At 50.2% G+C, this 19,068-nt stretch overlaps 1 protein-coding gene across 4 annotated transcripts in view; it reads left to right on the forward strand.

Annotated features, from left to right (window-relative positions):
* The window catches only part of ATP2B4 (ATPase plasma membrane Ca2+ transporting 4), a 92,140-nt gene that overhangs the window by 53,195 nt on the left and 19,877 nt on the right, over positions 1 to 19,068 (forward strand). For all 4 annotated transcript variants that reach the window (XM_059413152.1, XM_059413149.1, XM_059413151.1 and 1 more), the window contains exons 3-15: positions 807 to 1,004; positions 1,644 to 1,901; positions 2,305 to 2,430; positions 2,858 to 2,983; positions 4,055 to 4,090; positions 5,659 to 5,820; positions 8,530 to 8,744; positions 9,097 to 9,339; positions 9,905 to 10,146; positions 11,554 to 11,785; positions 12,694 to 12,873; positions 13,755 to 13,842; positions 15,429 to 15,535. In XM_059413152.1, the coding sequence (XP_059269135.1) occupies positions 807 to 1,004; positions 1,644 to 1,901; positions 2,305 to 2,430; positions 2,858 to 2,983; positions 4,055 to 4,090; positions 5,659 to 5,820; positions 8,530 to 8,744; positions 9,097 to 9,339; positions 9,905 to 10,146; positions 11,554 to 11,785; positions 12,694 to 12,873; positions 13,755 to 13,842; positions 15,429 to 15,535 (2,213 nt within the window). The remainder of the gene's footprint in view (positions 1 to 806; positions 1,005 to 1,643; positions 1,902 to 2,304; positions 2,431 to 2,857; positions 2,984 to 4,054; positions 4,091 to 5,658; positions 5,821 to 8,529; positions 8,745 to 9,096; positions 9,340 to 9,904; positions 10,147 to 11,553; positions 11,786 to 12,693; positions 12,874 to 13,754; positions 13,843 to 15,428; positions 15,536 to 19,068) is intronic.

Below are 19,068 nucleotides of genomic sequence, written 5' to 3' on the forward strand. Positions count from 1 at the left end.
GGAGACACGGGTAACCGAGCACTGTGTACTGTCTGACTTCATGGTTTCACCTTTTTGTTCTTTTTTTATTCAACATGAGTAACAGTGGTCCTGTTAATGCCTAACTTAGTCTCAGTAGTACTAAGTACACAGTACTTAACAGAGTGATAGTACCTCTTAGTGCTAGGTGTCTGTGTCTGTGTGTGGGTGGGGGACTGACAAGGAGGGAATGGACACTGCACCTGGGCACCCAGAGTAGGAGGCTAAAAGCCCCTCCCATTGATCTCTGGAAGCCCCTGGAACTTGGAATCAGGACAGCTGGTTGGGCCCTGTCTGCCAGCCTCCAAGCGTGACCTTGAGCAGAGAGCTGCTTCTTTCGGGCCTTTGTGTGTGCGCCAGTGGATGGAAGCTAATTCAGTTTTGAAATCAGCAACAGCAGATACATGTTTAATGTGAGAGAAAAGTTCTGTCAGCGCCAGGAACCATTTGAATGTTTGTGTTCTTAGAGCTGGAACTTGCAACCTACTGGTGAGAGGAGGTGAGGTTCCAGATCCCGGGGAGCTCACCCTGGACACTAAGAGCAGTGAAGGACCATCTTGTCCCAGTTTGCCCATTTTGAGACTGAAGGTTTCACAGCTCTCTGCGTCCTGGGCAAACTAGGTGTGGGGGGGGGGGGGACTGGTCACCCTAACTGGATCTCCTACCTGGGCAGAACAGGAAGCAGGCAGGTCTTTATTTCAAGAAGCTTTGGACCTCCTTCTCCCATCATTCATTTCTTCCCCCTTGTTTTTCTTACCTGTTCCTCCCACTCATATCTCCCATTTCAGGTCTATCTGGGAACCCTACGGATCTGGAAAAACGTAAGCAAGTGTTTGGACAGAATTTCATCCCCCCCAAAAAGGCCAAGACCTTCTTAGAACTGGTGTGGGAAGCCCTTCAAGATGTCACACTCATCATCCTGGAGATCGCAGCCATCATCTCCCTCGTCCTGTCCTTCTATCGCCCCCCTGGGGAAGAAAATGAACGTGAGTGTCTAGAACAACCTGGTGTGACTCTGATCCGTGTTCTTTCCACCCCCACCAAAAAAGCACTAGTATTCATGATTGACACGTGTAGCTTAAAAGTTGACCCTTCTTTCCAGAGTGGGTCCTCCAAAGAAAACCAACGAGTAGCTGGTCAGCCATTCCTCAACCCATCCTGATTCCAGAGTCTTCTTCCCCTTCTCCTACCAAATCCTTATGCAGAATACTTCTACCCTCACCCAACCACCAAAACCTGCTTCTCAAAGTGCTCCCCACCAATTATCTGGCATTATGGGAAATAGCAGTGACCTAGAGCCTGGAGCAGGGGCCTGGCCTTGTTGGGAATCGTGAGTTCTATGCATATGCTGGCCAGTAATTTGTACTGATGTGCTTTGTGCTACTTACTCGTTAACTTCTTTTGGGTTAACATAAATGCTTATATTGGTGTTGACATACATGACGCCCCGCCCTGCTGTCCTTCAGTGTCCTCGGAGGATAGATCACCTGCCCAAGGGTTGTGTTTTCTAATTATTCTCTTTCCCTGACTTTCCATTCTGGAGGGTTGTGGAAGCACTCCTCCCATTTTTAGTGTTGACCAGTGCCCCCCGATGACCCTAAAGTTCTGTCCTTTCCCTGGGCCAGAGTGTGGTCTGCCTGTCAGTAGCCCAGAAGATGAAGGAGAGGCGGAAGCTGGCTGGATTGAGGGCGCAGCCATCCTGTTCTCCGTGATCATCGTGGTGCTGGTGACGGCCTTCAATGATTGGAGCAAGGAGAAGCAATTCCGGGGGCTGCAGAGCCGCATCGAAAAGGAGCAGAAGTTCTCTGTGATCCGAAATGGCCACATCATCCAGCTGCCTGTGGCCGAGATCGTGGTGGGTGACATCGCCCAAATCAAATACGGTGAGAGCTCATGCTTCTCGAACCTATGTCGTCCTCCCCACCTGAGCGCTGGGTCCTTTGGCACAGGGGGCTGGGAATCACTGAGGACCTAGAAAGATAAAACCCCAAGCAGCATTAGCTTCTGGGTTAGTCGAAGGAGGTTGTTGAGAAGGACTCAAAGAAAGAAAAAAGTCTCCCCAAAGAATGTCAACTCTTTGAATTTCTAAGGAGTCTTATCTCAGGTGGTGAGAGATGAAGCCGTCTTTCAGATGAAGCCTGCCACAGGCTTTCCCAGTGCTGTCTGGGCCATTGTCCTATAGGTAGGGCCTGTGGGAGCAGACCTAAGACAGGGTTGGATGGTTCCCACCCTCTGACAAGCTCTTCCGTCCCCTTTCCCTGTCGCCCCTTCCCCTCTGCACACTAGGCGACCTGCTGCCTGCAGATGGGATCCTGATCCAGGGGAATGATCTCAAGATTGACGAGAGCTCTCTGACTGGGGAATCAGACCATGTCAAGAAGTCCCTGGAAAGAGACCCAATGCTGCTGTCAGGTATGGCTTCTGGTTGCTCCAGGCCTTGCCCTCTGTTCTGGCCCTGCCCCATCTCTTTCCCCTGGGTTCATTTGGAGCAGGAACATATTAGTGGGTTGAATACAGGCTATCAGTCAATGGAAAAGAAGTTCTCTGTGAAGTGAGTGTTATAGGGGCCTTGATAGGGCTCTGCTGGTTAGTGGTTGGGGAAAGAGGGAAAGAGCCTTGCTCTAAAGCAGCTAGACACATTTTTCTTCTTACCTCCCAATTTGTTTGGTCTATTTTAAATGGGCCCAGCTCTTGACCTTTTCCTGCTATCTGCTGGGTATATCATTATCCATGGGGGAAGAAGGAAGAGGGACTGTTTTTTTCTAAGTTTGTATTCCACACCGAAGCATGGCTAGGTATAAGAAACAACCCTCCTTCTATCTTCTCCATTCTCATATAGGAACCCATGTCATGGAAGGTTCTGGCCGGATGGTAGTAACTGCTGTGGGTATCAACTCCCAGACTGGAATCATCTTTACCCTTTTGGGAGCCAGTGAGGGAGAAGAGGAGGAGAAGAAGAAAAAAGGTAAGGTCATGTGGGATGAGATTGTGAACCCTCCCATCCCCATGGCCAGACTAGGAAGCAAGGGACCAGGCGTGCATGGGATGTCTGGTGGGAAGAATTTGCTGGATGAAGAATGCAGATATCCAGACTTCTTGCGGAGATAAAGATGTCGAGCCTGGCTCCCCAGGGTGCTCTGATGAAAACCAAATCAGGTCGCCTTTGAACCTCAACTCCTGTGTGTCTGTTCGTGGGTTGTAAAGGCGAGAGATGTAAAGCTTGCCCCAAATGAGCCGGCTAGGTGCTGTGACCCCAGCAGGCCTCTGCGTAGTCCCCCAATGCTTGCCCCTTCCTCCCTCAAATGTGAGGCAGTGAGCGAACCGTCCAGGCTGCAGGAAGGCTGCTGAAAGCCTGGGCTCACAGTGGGAGAGAGGTAACGTCTACCCCCAAAGTTAGTCCCATCTTTGCCATTCACTTGCTCCTAAAGGAAAGACAAACAAGGAAGGAAGGTAAACAAGAAAAAGATACTAAAGACAGATCGACCTTTCCCTCAGCATTCCTTCTTTCCTTGGAGAAGAGAAGGATTTCTGTCACTTGGCCAGAGGACCATCTGGGCTGTTCCGTGGAGGGCAGTATATCAGAAGGAAGCAAAACCCGTTCCGTCGGGAACTAGACTGTAGGCCAGCTGCTGATGCATAAGGAGGAAGCCGGCCTGGTGCTGGCGAACGGACACAGAGATACCTTTCAGAGCCTCTGCCATCAGGCAGAACCGGTTCCAACCTCTCACTTTCTAACCCCTACCCCATTTCTGTGAGTGATGGGACTCGAGCTGGGAGCAGCCTCCTAGCGGCCCCGGCGCAGGTGTGCGCTCACCTTTGTGAGAGGTCTGGTCCGCATCCCGGTGGTCCTGCGCGCCCCGAGGAGGCATGGATGTGAGCAGAGACATGAACTTCCTTTCCATTTCCCTGCCCCGCCACTCCACCCCTTTCTGCGGTGGCCCTTTTGGGCTCGGAGCGGGACCAGCAGATCATATACCTGATCTCTTAATAGTCACCTTGGGTCTCCACCCCACTTTTCTCTTTCTTGTTCAAACAGGTAAAAAACAAGGAGTCCCTGAAAATCGCAACAAAGGTAACCTCTCCACCCACTCATTTACCATGTTTACCTGCCCACACTAAAACCAGACCTTTCCAGGCCATCTGCCTTCTCCCTTTCCCTCTCCATAAATCTGTTATCTGCTGCCGGGGCCTGATGCCTCATCCTGAGGAAGGTGCAGAGATTTTAGGGGTGGTCACCAGGTCCGGGTCCCCATCTATGATGTGACAACAGCACCCCCTGCTGTTGTCTCACGGACCCTCCTGTCAAGGTTTCTCTTGAGGAGCAGGTGGGAAGGATCTGCTCTTCCCCGGGCCCGCTGAACTCCCCGCTTCACCGCCCTAGGCCGGATTTAAACACCCACGGGCATGGTCATGGTCATCCGTTTCTGGGCTGGAAGACTTCAGAGTCCCGACAGTAGAGGGAGTTGGGGTGGACAGTCCCTGCACCCTCCTCTTGCTAGCTTCCTCATCGGTGTCCTCTTCTGGCCTGGATCCTTCTCTGCTAGTCTTCTTGGGGTGCTTGGACAGAGCCCGTTCTCTGTACCTCTCCCCACCTCCTTCTTTGTTCTCGCCGTCTGTCTTCTTCTCCCGATCTGGTGTGTGTTTCTTTTTTGGTGGCTGTGTTTACATCCCGTCTCTGTCTTGTTTGTGGAGTCTGACAACAGAGACAGTATCTCAGGAAGGGCATCGTAAGCAAAAGAGCCGAGCTATGCAGGGGTGAAGCCGGAGGGGGAGGGTGGGAACCGGCCAGAAAGGCTCTCTTGAGACAGCTACTGGAGATTTTTTTTTTTTTCCTTTGTACCCACGTCATAGTAGTCTTTAGGAATAAAGTCATCACATTGGAGAAGCAGGGCCTCACAGAAATAATTCTTTAATTTTAGGTCTCTTTAACTCTTCTTTGGAAAGCAAAATGGATTTATATGTCTGTCTTTATCCCTCTCATTCCAGAGGGTCCCTCCTACCAGCTTCTTCCCTCTCCCCCAAAAGACTTAACCCTCCCCGCTTTGTACATCCCCACCTTTGTCAGACAGGGGAGAAGGGACATTTCCTTCCCCAGTGATTCAACTGATATAAGAAGGAACTGGAAAATACCCTGTTTGGGGGGTCTGTGTTTCTTCCCTGATGGTCTAAAAGGAGAAAGAGATGAACCTTTTAGCAGAGCAGACTGGGACCCTTATGCTCTGGAAAAATCTGCCAGCCTTCCCTGTCAGCCCCTTTCTGCACTAAAGATTCACTATTTTAAGCGCTGAATTCCAGGAAGGATGGTTGTTGGTAAGAGCACTTAGTGGCATGACTAATCCTCTTGCTGGAATAAACCTGGCTTGGGGCTCTGAGGTGGTGCCAGGAAGCTGCCACCGAAGAGGAAATCCATACCCTCAAAGCACTCCCGTTTCTTTTCCCGTTGTCAGAATATCATTCTAAAGGCCGTAGCAGAGGGTGGAAGTCATGTCCCTTGCCTGGCATGGGGTGAGAGCGGCCAGAGCTGATGCTGGGGGTCCAGGTGACTTCCGGGAAGGAGACAGGAGTTTTGGTTCCCATGCGCTCGCTCCTCGGTCCTGCCAGCTCGTGCACTCACCTGTCCTGTTTGTGTGCACACCCTAGCAAAGACTCAGGACGGAGTGGCCCTCGAAATCCAGCCACTCAACAGCCAGGAGGGGATTGACAATGAGGAAAAGGAGAAAAAGGTGACCAAGCTGCCCAAAAAGGAGAAGTCGGTGCTGCAGGGCAAGCTGACGCGCTTGGCTGTTCAGATCGGGAAAGCCGGTGAGTAAGGCAGAATTTTCTCATTACTGGGGCCACTGCGGATCCTCGCCACTGTGGCTGTCCACCTTCTGTCCCAGCCAGGCTGGCAGAAGGAAGCTGACCCTTCCCAGGGGCTCATGCAGCACAGGGTGGCTGCGCCTCTCTCTCTGCCCTCTAGAGAGAAGTGTGTGCCTGTGTGTGAGGGGCGAGGGTTAAAGACCCCGCGTGGTCTCTTGCCTCCCACCAGAAGGGAGGTAAAGGACTTCTGTCTGACAGGGGACATTTACTTTAGCAAGAAGGAGACCTAGCCGACCATGCACCTGTTTCATGTATTGGCTTGTAAATCCTTCAGGAGAGAGAAGGCTCCTGTTTGCCAGCGGCGATGCCTAGTGGAGGGCTAGCACCTGGCCTGGCAAAGTGCGATGATGAACGCAGAACAAGGACTAGAGGAAGCGGGAAGACTGTGATTTCCAGAGGCTTTTTGCAGAGGAGGGCATCACTAGGGGCACTCTGACCTATCGTGAGAGGAAGTGGCTTCTCCAGCCCCTGCCTCTATATTCTCTCTCTACCTTCTGTTGGGGGCTGGGGCAGGGGTTGGAGGAAGAAACAAAAGGAAGAGTGCCCCTTCTGTGGACACACCTCTCATGGGACCACCTTATACCACTGTCTTGTGTGCTTCTGACCCCAACCCACTGTCTCATGTGCTCCTGACCCCGCCCCTCTGTCTCATGTGCTCCGGACCCCGCCCCTCTGTGGACCACAGTCAGTCTAGTCCTGTACATCTGCATGGACAGCTCACCTGGGATATTGTTAAAGCACAGATCCTGATTCAGGAGGTCCCAGGCAGGGCCAGGATTCTGCATTTCTGACAGGCCCCCAGGTGATGTCAATGCCACTGCTCTGCTCTGCACTTTGAGTGGCAAGAATCTCTGCAGGGCACTGCCATAGCCACTAACCACGTGTGGCTGTTTGTTGCCCCTTAAATGAATTACAGTTAAATCCAAGTTAACATTCAGTGCCTCCATTACATCAGCCTTGTATCGGTTGGTTGATAATCACACACTGCTAGCGGCTACCGTATTGGACAGTGCAAAGGGAGGACATTGGAAACATCACAGAGTTCGCTGGGACAGCATTCGTCTAACGTAGTCATTCAGTTCCAGTCCCCAGCTGATGGCGAGCACGTGAAATCTCTTGTGTATCAAGTGTACGTGGAAGACATGAATTGCAGGTGTAGAATCAAGTTACTGAGCCTGGCACACATGTTTGAAACATTAAACAGATCCCACTAACCTCTCCTGTGGTCCACGAACCCCTGCTTGCTCTTTAGGGAGTGCAGGCTACCTGATGGCCGGCCACTGGTCCCCTCTCTTATTTCAGTTAATGTTCTAGGCCAGGCCCCTAGGAAGGGAGGCAAGTCTAGTGCTTTGTACCACCCAGGGAGGGAGTGCTTCTTTGAATTTTGGACCCTAGGCACCTTGTTTGCCTCACCTTAGCCCTGACTCTGCTGAAGCAAAATTCAGAAGAATACGCTTTTATTGAAATAATCACCTCTAACCTTGCTCGGATGCTCTTGCATCATTAGGCTCTCAGGAAAAGCAAAGACCCACCCTAGACTATGGTCTGAAGCAAAACTTTTCCCAGATACTGAGCCACAGATCCACACAGGGTGCCCAGATTCTGAGCCCCTCAGCCTTCGGGGTGTCCAGGCAGCCCCCAGCAATGTTGGAGCCCCTAAGCCAGCTGCTTTCTGACATTGAAAAAATTCTCCCATTCATATCAGTCTGTTGGACGACCAGCTTGTCCTGGCTTGCTGGGGACTCTCTTGATTTTACCACTGAGAGTCCCACATCCCAGCTGCTCAGTCTCAGGCAAACCAGAATAGTTGGTCCCCCAGCTAGGGTGCCCTTGCCGAGAAACCCTTTGTGGGGAGGTGGGTGTAGGGATGGGTGAAATAGGTGTTGGGGATGAAAGACGGCACTTACCATGATCTAAATAAATAAAGAAGATGAACTGGTTTTAAAAATCATAATTGTCTTTTGATCTTCTTAAAAAAAAACTCTGTGCCTCAATTTCCTCATGAAAGGGGATGATAATACTAACTTAAACTCCCAGGGGTTTTGTGAGGATTCAATGAGTTGGTACACTTGAAGTGCGCTGGCCTGTATAGTAATCATTATAGAAATATTTGCTCAGTGTAAACATATACATTATTGTCATCTTCTGTCTACGCCATGGTAAGAGAAAAGTCAGGAAGCTCCGTTCTCAAGGTTAGCCACGTAGGTGACGTGGAACACCATACGGTCCTCGCTGTAGACAAGTCGGGTGAATTACCCGACGTTCCCCCGCTGCTGGGGGAGAAGCCCAAATTGTTAAACTCCTAGGAAATAGGCAGATGCAGTCACTACAGTATGAATTGTCAAAAGAAGGTAGGTCTGAGATAGAATCATAAAATGCTCTTTTAGAAAACTAGACCTACTCCTTATTTACGAATGAGGAAACGGGCCGGGAGAGAGACTGTGACTAGTCCAAAGCCACGCGTCAAGTGGGTGTCATGCTGAGACTAGAACCGGTGTCTGTGGAGGACAAAACCCGCATCCTTTCCCCTACGCGACAGCGTACAGGTGACCGAAAATGGGTAAGGGACGTGGACATGTGTCCTTAGAGACAATGGATTTAAACCTCAGTAGCGAGGCTACACCTTATGCTGGCTGCTTGTTTGCTGGACAGGTCTCCTCATGTCTGCCATCACGGTTCTCATCCTGATCCTGTACTTTGTGATCGAGAACTTCGTGATACACCGCAGACCGTGGCTGGCAGAGTGCACGCCCATCTACATCCAGTACTTCGTCAAGTTCTTCATCATCGGCATCACCGTCCTCGTGGTGGCCGTGCCGGAGGGGCTGCCCCTGGCTGTCACCATTTCACTGGCCTATTCTGTGAAGGTGAGACTGCAGCAGGGCTGTCTCTTCCTGTAGGACAGAGATGGGAGGGGAGGGTGCCCTGTAGCCTCTGGTGAAAAGGTGGGCCATCCCCTCTGCACAACCCCCGGGTGGCCCTTCACGAGAGCAGAAGCCGCTGGCTCCGCTCAGAGACAAAAGGACCATATTGATCGGTGGCATCCAGGGTGAGATAACCCAGTAGAATCTGAAGAAGATTCACAAAAATTGTCTCCCGCATTTTTGCGCAGACCAGAGCGTGAGACGTGGAGACACATTGAATAAAAAATGGCCTTTGACCTATATATGGCAGAGCTCTATCGGTCCGTCCTCAAGTCTGTTCTTATCTCCTTTGTAGAAAATGATGAAAGACAATAACTTGGTGCGGCACCTGGATGCTTGTGAGACGATGGGCAATGCCACAGCCATCTGCTCTGATAAGACCGGCACGTTGACCATGAACCGCATGACTGTGGTACAGGCTTACATTGGAGACACTCATTACCACCAGATCCCAAGCCCTGATGCCCTCGTGCCCAAGGTCCTGGACCTTATTGTCAATGGCATTTCTATCAACAGTGCCTATACCTCCAAGATTCTGGTAAGCTCTTCCTTTGCCTGGACACTTAGAGTGGGTAATTGGAGGGAACTGTTGATTTTCTCTGGACAGAGGAATTGTCCCTTGTTTGTTCTGCTTGAGTTGCCACCCCCACGTTTCCACTTCCTACTCCTCGGTGAACACGTTTGGGGTGACCAGGGATGGATCCATGGAGTAGAGTTGGGGACCCGGAGGCAGGTAGAAATCCAGGTCTCTGAGAGGCCCGCCAGTCACCATATCATGTCAGTATCTCTAGGAGAGATGGACGTATCAGGGGTAAATTACATACTTTCTGGAAACTGAGAGAGGGTGTTCAAATGAGACCCACATAGGGTGAGATGCCAGCACCAGCCCCAAGGCAGACTAGAACTTCACTAAGCCTGGGATGGCTTGGGGACCACAGTCACCACTGACTACTGTCTGCCTACCCTTGGAAAAAAGGCAGATGCTGTCTCCCTGCGTGGGTTCCGGGTACATACGTGAACATTTCTTCAGGGAGTTCTCTCCTTCCTGAGCTCTCTCCGTAGTCGGGGCATGTTATCAACAGCATATCCAATTTCTCTCTCAGCCTCCGGAGAAGGAGGGAGGTCTCCCGCGGCAGGTGGGCAACAAGACTGAGTGTGCCCTGCTGGGATTTGTCACCGACCTGAAGCAGGATTACCACGCGGTACGCAACGAGGTGCCTGAGGAGAAGCTCTACAAGGTGTACACCTTCAACTCTGTGCGCAAGTCCATGAGCACGGTCATCGAGAAGCCCAGCGGGGGCTACCGCATGTACAGCAAGGGTGCCTCTGAGATCATCTTGCGCAAGTGAGCCCCCCTCCCCCGCTTCTCCTTCCTTTCCAGATCCTCCCTGCCAGAAGGTCTGGGGGACATGTGCCATGCTGAGCCCACCTGAATGGTCCATGAGCCATTGGACCATCGTGACACCATCACGAATAGCTGAGCACTTACTCAGGCCGAGGCTTGTTTCCAAGTGCCTCAGGTGGCCCCTTCTGCATAATCTTTACAACCCAGAGCAGTAGGTGCTATTATTGTTCCTGTTTTATAGATGAGAAAGCAGAGGTACAGGAAGCGAAGTAACTTGCTTGGGGGGTAAAGCTAGTAGGGGCAGCCAGGATTCAGACCTTGATAATCCAAGCTTTGATCTGCTCATGTAAAACCCGAGGAACACCCACGGGGTTACTGTGATTAGATGGTTCGATGTGCGCCTTGGATGTGGCGTGAGTTCAGTTCTAGACTGCCGCGATGAAGCGAGGTGAATGAGTCTTTTCAGTTTCCCAGCATACAAAACTCATAGTTCCACTAGACTGTATAACCATACATAGTTATAACAGACTGTAGTCTATGAAGGGTGCAATAGCCTCTTATATAAAAAAACAAGTACATACCTTACTTTAGAAATACTTTATTGCTAAAAAATGTTCACCATCATTAGCGATCATCATCTTTTGGCTGGTGGAGGGTGTTGCTGGGTGCTCAGGGCACTGGGTGCTGAAGGACTGGGAGGCTGTGGCACTTTCTTAAAATAAGACAATGATGTGTGCTGTGTTGATTGACTCTTTCTGTGAGTGATTTCTCTGTAGCATGAGATGCTATTTGATAGTAAAACTTCCATCAAACAGTGAAACTTCTTTCCCATTTGGAGTCCTTTCCCCTCAAACCCTGCTGCTTCTTTATGCACAATTCTAAGTCCTCTCTTGTCGTTACAAGAAGTTGCATAACTTGATCAAGCAGCTAGACCGTTCACAGATCATTAAAGGCTGACCTGTGTGGGCCCAGGGCCAGTAGCTGGATTAACCCGTGCCTCTCTTTGGCTCCACCACCTTCTTTTGATCAACCCGTTCCTGTGGAGCCCGCCCTCCGCACCGAGTACCATTCTAGTACTATGCTAGTACTGGGAATTAAAAATGTGTCTCCCTCTTTGAGAAGTTCAAAGAGCACGTGATCCATCCACAAGTGACCCTCGGTGTCACATTCACAGATGAGTAGGAATAGACGACATGAGAGAGTCACCCCCTCTGCTTACGTAGACCGTGTCCGCCTCCAGACCACCCCACCTTGCACAGAGGGACTCGGTGGGATGATGGGTAGAGATTTCTGGCCTTGGGACAGTGTCTGTACGAGTATAGCAGAGTCACCCGAAGGTCTGTAAGTGAGCATAGAGGCATACTGGGTGGGAAGGGGGAGCCACCTCCTGACTGCGTGCTTCCCTAGGTGTAACCGGATCCTGGACAAGAAAGGGGAAGTGATGCCATTCAAGAATAAGGACCGAGACGAGATGGTCCGCACTGTCATCGAGCCCATGGCATCACAGGGCCTCCGAACCATCTGCATAGCTTACCGGGATTTCAACGACGGAGAGCCCACGTGGGACAATGAGAGCGAAATCCTCACTGAACTCACATGTATCGCAGTGGTGGGCATTGAGGACCCCGTGCGCCCAGAGGTGAGGCTTTGGCTTTGGCTTTGGCCAAAGGGTAAGGAAACATGATGGGAAGCCTTCTACCAGCGTCTGGCCCCGGAGCGAGGCAAGCGCGACGTACTAGGAAGCCACCCCAGAGTCCCGGGAACTGGGGGACTCGTTCCATTTCTAGCTGTGACCCCAGGCAAGTTACCCAACAACTTCTCACTTACCCAGATAGATGTTTCTGTGCCTCCTGCTTCCCAAAACTGTGGAGTGCTGAGTTGGTAGATGCTGGCATTCTCACGGTGAATGCCATCCGAGGGGTGAGAGGCGTGGGTTTTACCGAGCTTGTGATCCAGTTCCTAAGAGCAGTCAGGAGGCGGGGTTAACCGCAGCACCGGCTTTGCCTCCAGCCACCTTCTCTCAGTCAGGACGTTCTTGCAGAGTGCCCTTAGGATAGCTGAACCATACTCTAAACACTAAGGCATTGAAAAAGTCTCTGCTTATAAGAAGTCCAGACAGATGGACTTTGAGTTGGTCAAGGCCCAAGGCATGGGAAACTACAAAGAATGGACGGGCTGGAGTATGCACCAGGGCGGTGGAGAACGGTGAAAACTTCTGCCAGAAAGGAAGGCAATGGCCAAATCCCAAAAGAGGAGACAGACGCCCTGCCAAGGAGTCTAGATTGTAGGGAGAGTCCACTTCCATGCCTGTCTCCTGAAACAGATTTTCTCTTCAGTTCCTGGTACAGGAAGACAAGGTCAAGTGTAGTGTCCTGGGTAGGGACGGAAGTGAGGCGGCACCAAACAATATAGCAATGACCAGACGTGGCCCGTGCCTTGTGGCACTGCTCCCGGGGTCCCTCTCTCCTGTCCACAGTGAAGGGACCCCCAACAGGGGCAGGCGCCACCGCTCCCACCTCCTGCTCTCCCTTGCCTTACTCTCCACAGGTACCCGAAGCTATTGCCAAGTGCAAGCGAGCTGGCATTACTGTCAGAATGGTGACAGGTGACAACATCAACACAGCCCGGGCCATCGCCACCAAATGTGGCATTGTGACACCTGGGGATGACTTCTTGTGCTTAGAAGGAAAGGAATTCAACCGACTCATCCGCAATGAGAAGGGAGAGGTGGGTCCCGGCTGGGAAAACCCAGGGCCTCATTTGGCACCTGGTTGGGGGACGGGGTGGGGGGATGGGGGGGGGCTCTCGTTGTAACCCTCCTGGGACACACATCTGAGACACGGGAGAAAGCCGCTGGGTTTTGTCATTCTTGTTTGTTTGTTTAAGATCTAACTGCCTTTATTAAATGGCTTCATGACTTGAGCAGAATCCCATGTAGCTAGTAGGGGGAGCTGTGAGGAGTTGGACCACCAGCAGGTGGTTTTTAAACTAAAATCTATTCAGAGCGAACTTTCCTTCTACCAGGGCTGCTCAGGTGGGAAAACTGGGAGTTTTCTTTCTTCTCATTATCTTCCTTCATAAGCTCTCTTTTGAGACAGTGTCACTAACTTTTCACTTTTTCCCGATTGTGTTCAGTCATAGGATGCTTTCGTACTGATTCCCCTCCACCTCACCGTCCTGTGTCACCGCCTTGTGACTAGTGGTGGGTGGCATGGGTCTGCGAGAGGATGTGGTCTGGGTGTGGAGCAGACCAGAGCTTCCTGGTCTGCCTAGAAACCAAACCAAAGACCTCAGAAGCACTTTGGCTACCTGAACCAACAGCCAGCTCTGGCCCACCTCCTATCAAGGGTCCAAGAAATAGGGGACTGGCTCCCCAGTAGGGAATTGGAAGGGAAATGAAGACATGCAGGACCTGGATGGTCACCATCAGTGAGTCTGCCCTGGGAGACCGAGCTGGCTGTCTCATCTCCCCTGGAGCCCAGGATGGTACACCTGCCATGGGCTGTGGAATGCTAGCTCTCCTGGAATCTCAGAGCGTGGGGAGATGTGAACTTCTCCCGAATGGCTGCTCTGAGCTTGACTGACCTGGTGTGGTCTGGTGTTGGCAGGTAGAGCAAGAGAAGCTGGACAAGATCTGGCCGAAACTTCGAGTCCTGGCGCGATCGTCCCCCACGGATAAGCACACACTGGTAAAAGGTGAGCTTGGCTCTTAACTAGGTGCCTGGGGCAGGTGGCGGCAGGCTGGGCAACGAGGTACACAACGAGAACCACTGGTGAAAGCAAGTCTCGTGTCTTGAATAGGAAGGCATCAGGAGAGCTCTCCAGCTCATGGTGGGGCAGGGAGCAGACAGGTCAGCAAACATCTATATAGAACACATGTAAAGAAGGGATCTTCGAACATCATATCTTGTTTGCCAATAGTACTGTGTACTAGTCAGAGCGGGTTCAATTACTCCCATTTTTGCCACTGAGGAAGTTTGAGGCTGAGTAGACAAAGAACTTACCCATATTGCCTCGCTGGTGAGCGGAAGTGGCACGGTTCGACCCCCACCCGGGTCTCTGTCTTCAAATCACCTGGCGCTTTCTCCAGCACAAACTGGCCACCTTGGGGCCCTCACCAGGCTGCCTGTCGAGGACGGACTCAGAGCCCAGTGCGCCACTGAGAAACAATTGACAGCCTTAGGGGGATAATGTAGAGCCTCCAGCAAGGGGAAGAAAGGAGGAAAGAACAGAGTAGAAAGGGAGGTGGTACACGCTTAACACACACATACACACACACACACTCACACACTCACACTCCTATGGCTCCAGCCTGGACTCCAGAGAAGGGCACCTAGAGAAGGTTTCACGGATGTGTGTGCAGATGTGTGCACACATGCATGTGTGTACCTGTGGTGTCCAGCTCTGACACCCTAAGCTTTCTCCTGTCCTCTCCGTGGCTGGAAGAAGCCCGCCTCCTGGAAGGGGTAATTTTCTGCTTGACTCTTCCTTCCATTTGGGTTGCTTCCTGCTCTTGCTCAGGGAGCACACGGCCCTCCTTGGCTGAGATGGGATGGAGTGGTGTTCGGGCTTCACCCGCTGGCTTTGGGACCCTGCAAGGCCTTTCCCCTCTCTGGGTTTCAGTTTTCTCATCTGTAAGGTGATAGGAGTTGCTTAGATCGTGGATCTCTCTGGATCCCCTCCAGCCCTCTGACTGTATTATACCTGTGACCTGGGGCTGGCTGTCACTGGACCCTTGGCTTCCCCCTCTTGCAGGAGCTGTGCTTACTGGCGCAGGAGGCTGAGACACTGCTATCCCCCAACCACCAGGGGGGGGATAAAGAGCAGGACAGCGCCATCCGCTCCAGTTGCCTGAGTGGCCGCCTGGTGCGGGGTCAGCCAACCTCACCCCCATGGGGCCTGGTCTTACCCCTTCCCGTGGTTGTTTTCAGCTGGCAGCTGGACTTCTGTGTATGCATTTCTCTGCCTGCTGCCAGGGTGAAGGCTGAGCCAGGTGCTCCTCCCTCCCTCCCTCTCACTCTCCAATGCCTGAACAGAAGAACAAGGCAGACCAGTAACAGCTTCTCGGGAGCTGACAGATCTGTCGGTGCTCAGAAGGGGGTTACACGTTCAACGTGCTCTAAAGGGAGCTTGTCACCCACAGAGAAAAAGAAAAAAGGAAAAGAGGTGGTGGCAGGGACCAGGGAAAAAGACCCAAAAAGGGCCTGCGTGGTGGAGCAGAGGGCTTGCCCCACAGCCTGCGACAGCGCATGTGGACTCACGGGGTGTGTCTGTTTTCCCAGGCATCATCGATAGCACCGTTGGGGAACAGCGACAGGTGGTGGCTGTCACGGGTGATGGCACAAATGATGGGCCAGCTCTGAAGAAAGCAGATGTTGGTTTTGCCATGGTAAGCAGCTGGGTATGCCGTCTCTGCCTGCAAGCAGCCTTCTCCACCCGGGAGTCAGGACGGGCCTCCCGGCAGCCTGCCCCTTCCTGAACCTTCACCCACCCCTGCCCTTGGGCTCTTTGCTCCGATGCTGTCTCTCCTGCTGACCTGGCCGGTAAAAGTCTGTGTCATGGGAGACCCGTCAAGTACGAAGACTAGATGACCCAGGCAGGGAAACCCTGACGCCTCATTACCACGAACCCACGAACGTGGTGATGTTGTCTGTCTCGGCGCACCATAGAAAATTTGGGTTCCCTGTGAAGTACGTATTCCATGGCCAACATAGTTATCACTCTGCTTCTCACTTGTGAGGCCAGGAGCATCAGAATCACCAGGAAAGTTCATTTAAAATCCTGTATCCCAAGGTTCCACAGGTGAATATCTTGATTCATTGGCATCTGGGCAGGCCCAGAGATGTTTGGCGTTTCTTAACAGGCGCGCTTGTTGATTCTGATGCCGTAGCAAACATGGGAGCCCCCAGGTGGCCAGGAACATCTTCCCACTCAAGTGGCTTGTGATTATAAGCCTCTCGTGTGTATTGAACTATTGGTGATTTTTAAGCAGCGGAAAGAGATTCAAGAAGTAATCTGTGTTTACGGTGTTCCCTTTAACACCCACAAGAACATTGATTCTAGGAAATTTCAAGAAGACACAGAAGTAGAGAGAATAGTTTCATGAAGCCTTGTGTACCTGTCACTCAATATTAATTATGGACACCTGGCCCCTCTTGTGTCACTGGATGTTTCCCCCACCACTTCTCCCATCTGCAGCTGAACTGTTCTGAAGCAAGTAAGGGACGCCCTGTCATTTCATTTGGAAGAACGTTAGTATATGCCTCTGATAAGTGTACATCGAGGGCATACATCTAGAATCATACCACTCTTATCGCACAATAATCCGAGCCCTTATTGTCATTAATCATCTGGTCCATTCCCCCATTGCCCCAAGTGCTTCACAAATTCTGTCTTTATCTTTCTTTGTCCAAATCAGATCTAAATAAGATCCATGCACTGCAATCATGGACTGTCTCTCCTAGAGCTCTTAATCTATAGCAGTCGTTTTGGAAGCGTGCTCCTCCTCCCAACTGGACCTGGAAACCTATAGAAATGCAGATCCCCCCACCCAGGCCCGCCCCAGATTCTCAGCTGCATCTGACAGCTCAGAGTTGGAGCCCAGCAATCTGTGCTTTCACAAGCTCCGGACATTTCTGCCACACCCTAAAGGTTGCGAACCACGGGTCCTGTAGGATCATTGTGTCAGGGGTCCCCAAGAGCAGCTTTACATTTGTGGATTCACTGAAAGGACTTATGAGACTTGGTACAGAGCTGTCCTCATGGCTAAGATTTTTTTAGTGCATGGGTGTAATAAGGCAGAAAGTCGCAGGCAGAGTCTGGAGGAACCCGCATGTAGGCTTTCTGTTCTCTCCCGCCGTGAGGGCTCACATAGAGCTCGCTCTCCCCCTCCGACAGCACATGTGGGATGTTTCTACCCAGAGAAGCACATCAGAGATTGCAGTACCCAAGGTTTTTGTTGGGCTTGGGCATATAGTCACTTTCTGCCTAATATGAGCTAAGATCTGGACTCCTAGGTGTGCCTAGGGGAGGCTCTGTCTGTTGAGCAACCAACTCTTGGTTTGGGCGCAGGTCATGATCTTAGGATCGTGAGATTGATCCTGATCGATCTCCGCATTGGTCTCGCCACTCAGCAGGTAGTCTGCTTGAGTTCTCTCTCTCCCTCTCCCCTCCCCCTATTCTCACATGTTCCCACTCCGTCTCTCTCTCTCTCTCTCTCAAATAAATAAATAATTAAATGTTTTTTAGTTAGTTAGGTTTTTTTTTTTGTTTTGTTTTTGTTTTTTTAAGAGAGATTCCGGACTCCTAGAAGGAAAAGAGGTGCTCAAGAGAAAACATACTGTTTGGGCACGGTCTAGGCACAATGAACCACCAACTAATATTCAGTTGATTGTTGACTGCGGCGTTCTGAGAGCCAAGGTCCCAGATGCCAGCTGAGGGCCAGCCTCACAAATAGCCCTTTCTAAAGATAACAGGATGCAATGTTAGCTCTCCTGCCCAACCCCCTCTGTCTTTTGTCCTAGCTATTTAGTTTTGAAGGAACCAGGCTGGTTGTCTACATAGAATAATGCATAACATGGGTTTTGTTGACCGTATTCTTGTCATATGCAGTCAGATTCTAGATCCCATCTTTCATTAGGGCCTGCAAATTTACGTCCAGATTTTCTCTATTAACTTGAAGACTTCTACAGAAAGAAACCTGCCCTCCAGGATTATTTGGTAACTCTGAGGTTGAGGTTCATGTTCCTACATGAAAGGCAGCTAAATACCTGATCCTTTTTCTTTATTTACTAGTTTTCAAAATGAGTTGACTTTTTAGGATACTCCCAAGGATAACCAATAAGTTTTATATGTGTGTGTGTGTGTGTGTGTATACATATATATGTATATATACACACATATATATATACATACACACATATATATATGTTTTTAAATTTTTTTAATGATTTTATTTATTTTATGAGAGAGAGAGAGAGCACAAGCAGGAGGGAGGAGCAGAGGGAGAAGGAGAAGCAGGCTCCCCACTGAGCAGGGAGCGCAATGTAGAACTCAATCCCAGGACCCCGGGATCATGACCTGAGATAGAAGCAGCCACTTAACTGACTGAGCCACCCAGGTGCCCCTAACTTGTATTTATTTATTAAATTAAGTAGGCTCCATGTCCAACGCAGGGCTTGAACTTAAAACCCCAAGATCAACAGTTGCCTACTCTACTGTGTGAACCAGCCAGGCACCCGTGAATTATATTTTTTAAAATAACCCTACTAAGGAACTCTACTAAAAACAGCTCATTTTTAAAATATCGTTATGAACTACAGATTAAAGTACATTTGATGTGTTTCAATCCCATTGCCCTTGTTATTATTTTGACGTTCACATTGACCCGTCATTAGCCTCATGAATCCTGCTGGGTCCTTTAGATACAACCCTAGTTATTCTTAATACCTTACTTGGTTTCTGTCATAATAACATGTTCCAGAATCATTATATGTATTTCTCATCCTAGATCTAGAATCATCCATTTCTCAAAGTCCTGCTTTTTAGTAAGAAATGGTGCTTAGAGAACCAATCTGAATGTCAGAGTTTCTTACTATCAAGGAAATCATTTCTAGATCTTTGCAATGGGAAAAGCTAGGAAATATATCTTTTATGTCTCTTTTTTGTTTTTGCGTTTCTTTGTTTTAAAGATAAAACGCTTCATGAATCCATGTTGGTATTTTCAGTTCAAATTTAGAATTACAGAACTCTAGCTACTTTTATTTAATTTCCCTAATTTTATATCTGTACCTCTTAAGCTGAAAATTTTGATTCCTAATGGCATTAACATAATCCTTACTTATTTTACCCTAAAATATAGGTAACAGTCTCAAAATAGCAATAATAATACAAGTGCTTTTGTATTATTATTATTATTATTAT

The sequence above is a fragment of the Mustela nigripes genome, chromosome 10 (genome assembly GCF_022355385.1).
Source record: "Mustela nigripes isolate SB6536 chromosome 10, MUSNIG.SB6536, whole genome shotgun sequence".
Taxonomy (NCBI): domain Eukaryota; kingdom Metazoa; phylum Chordata; class Mammalia; order Carnivora; family Mustelidae; genus Mustela; species Mustela nigripes.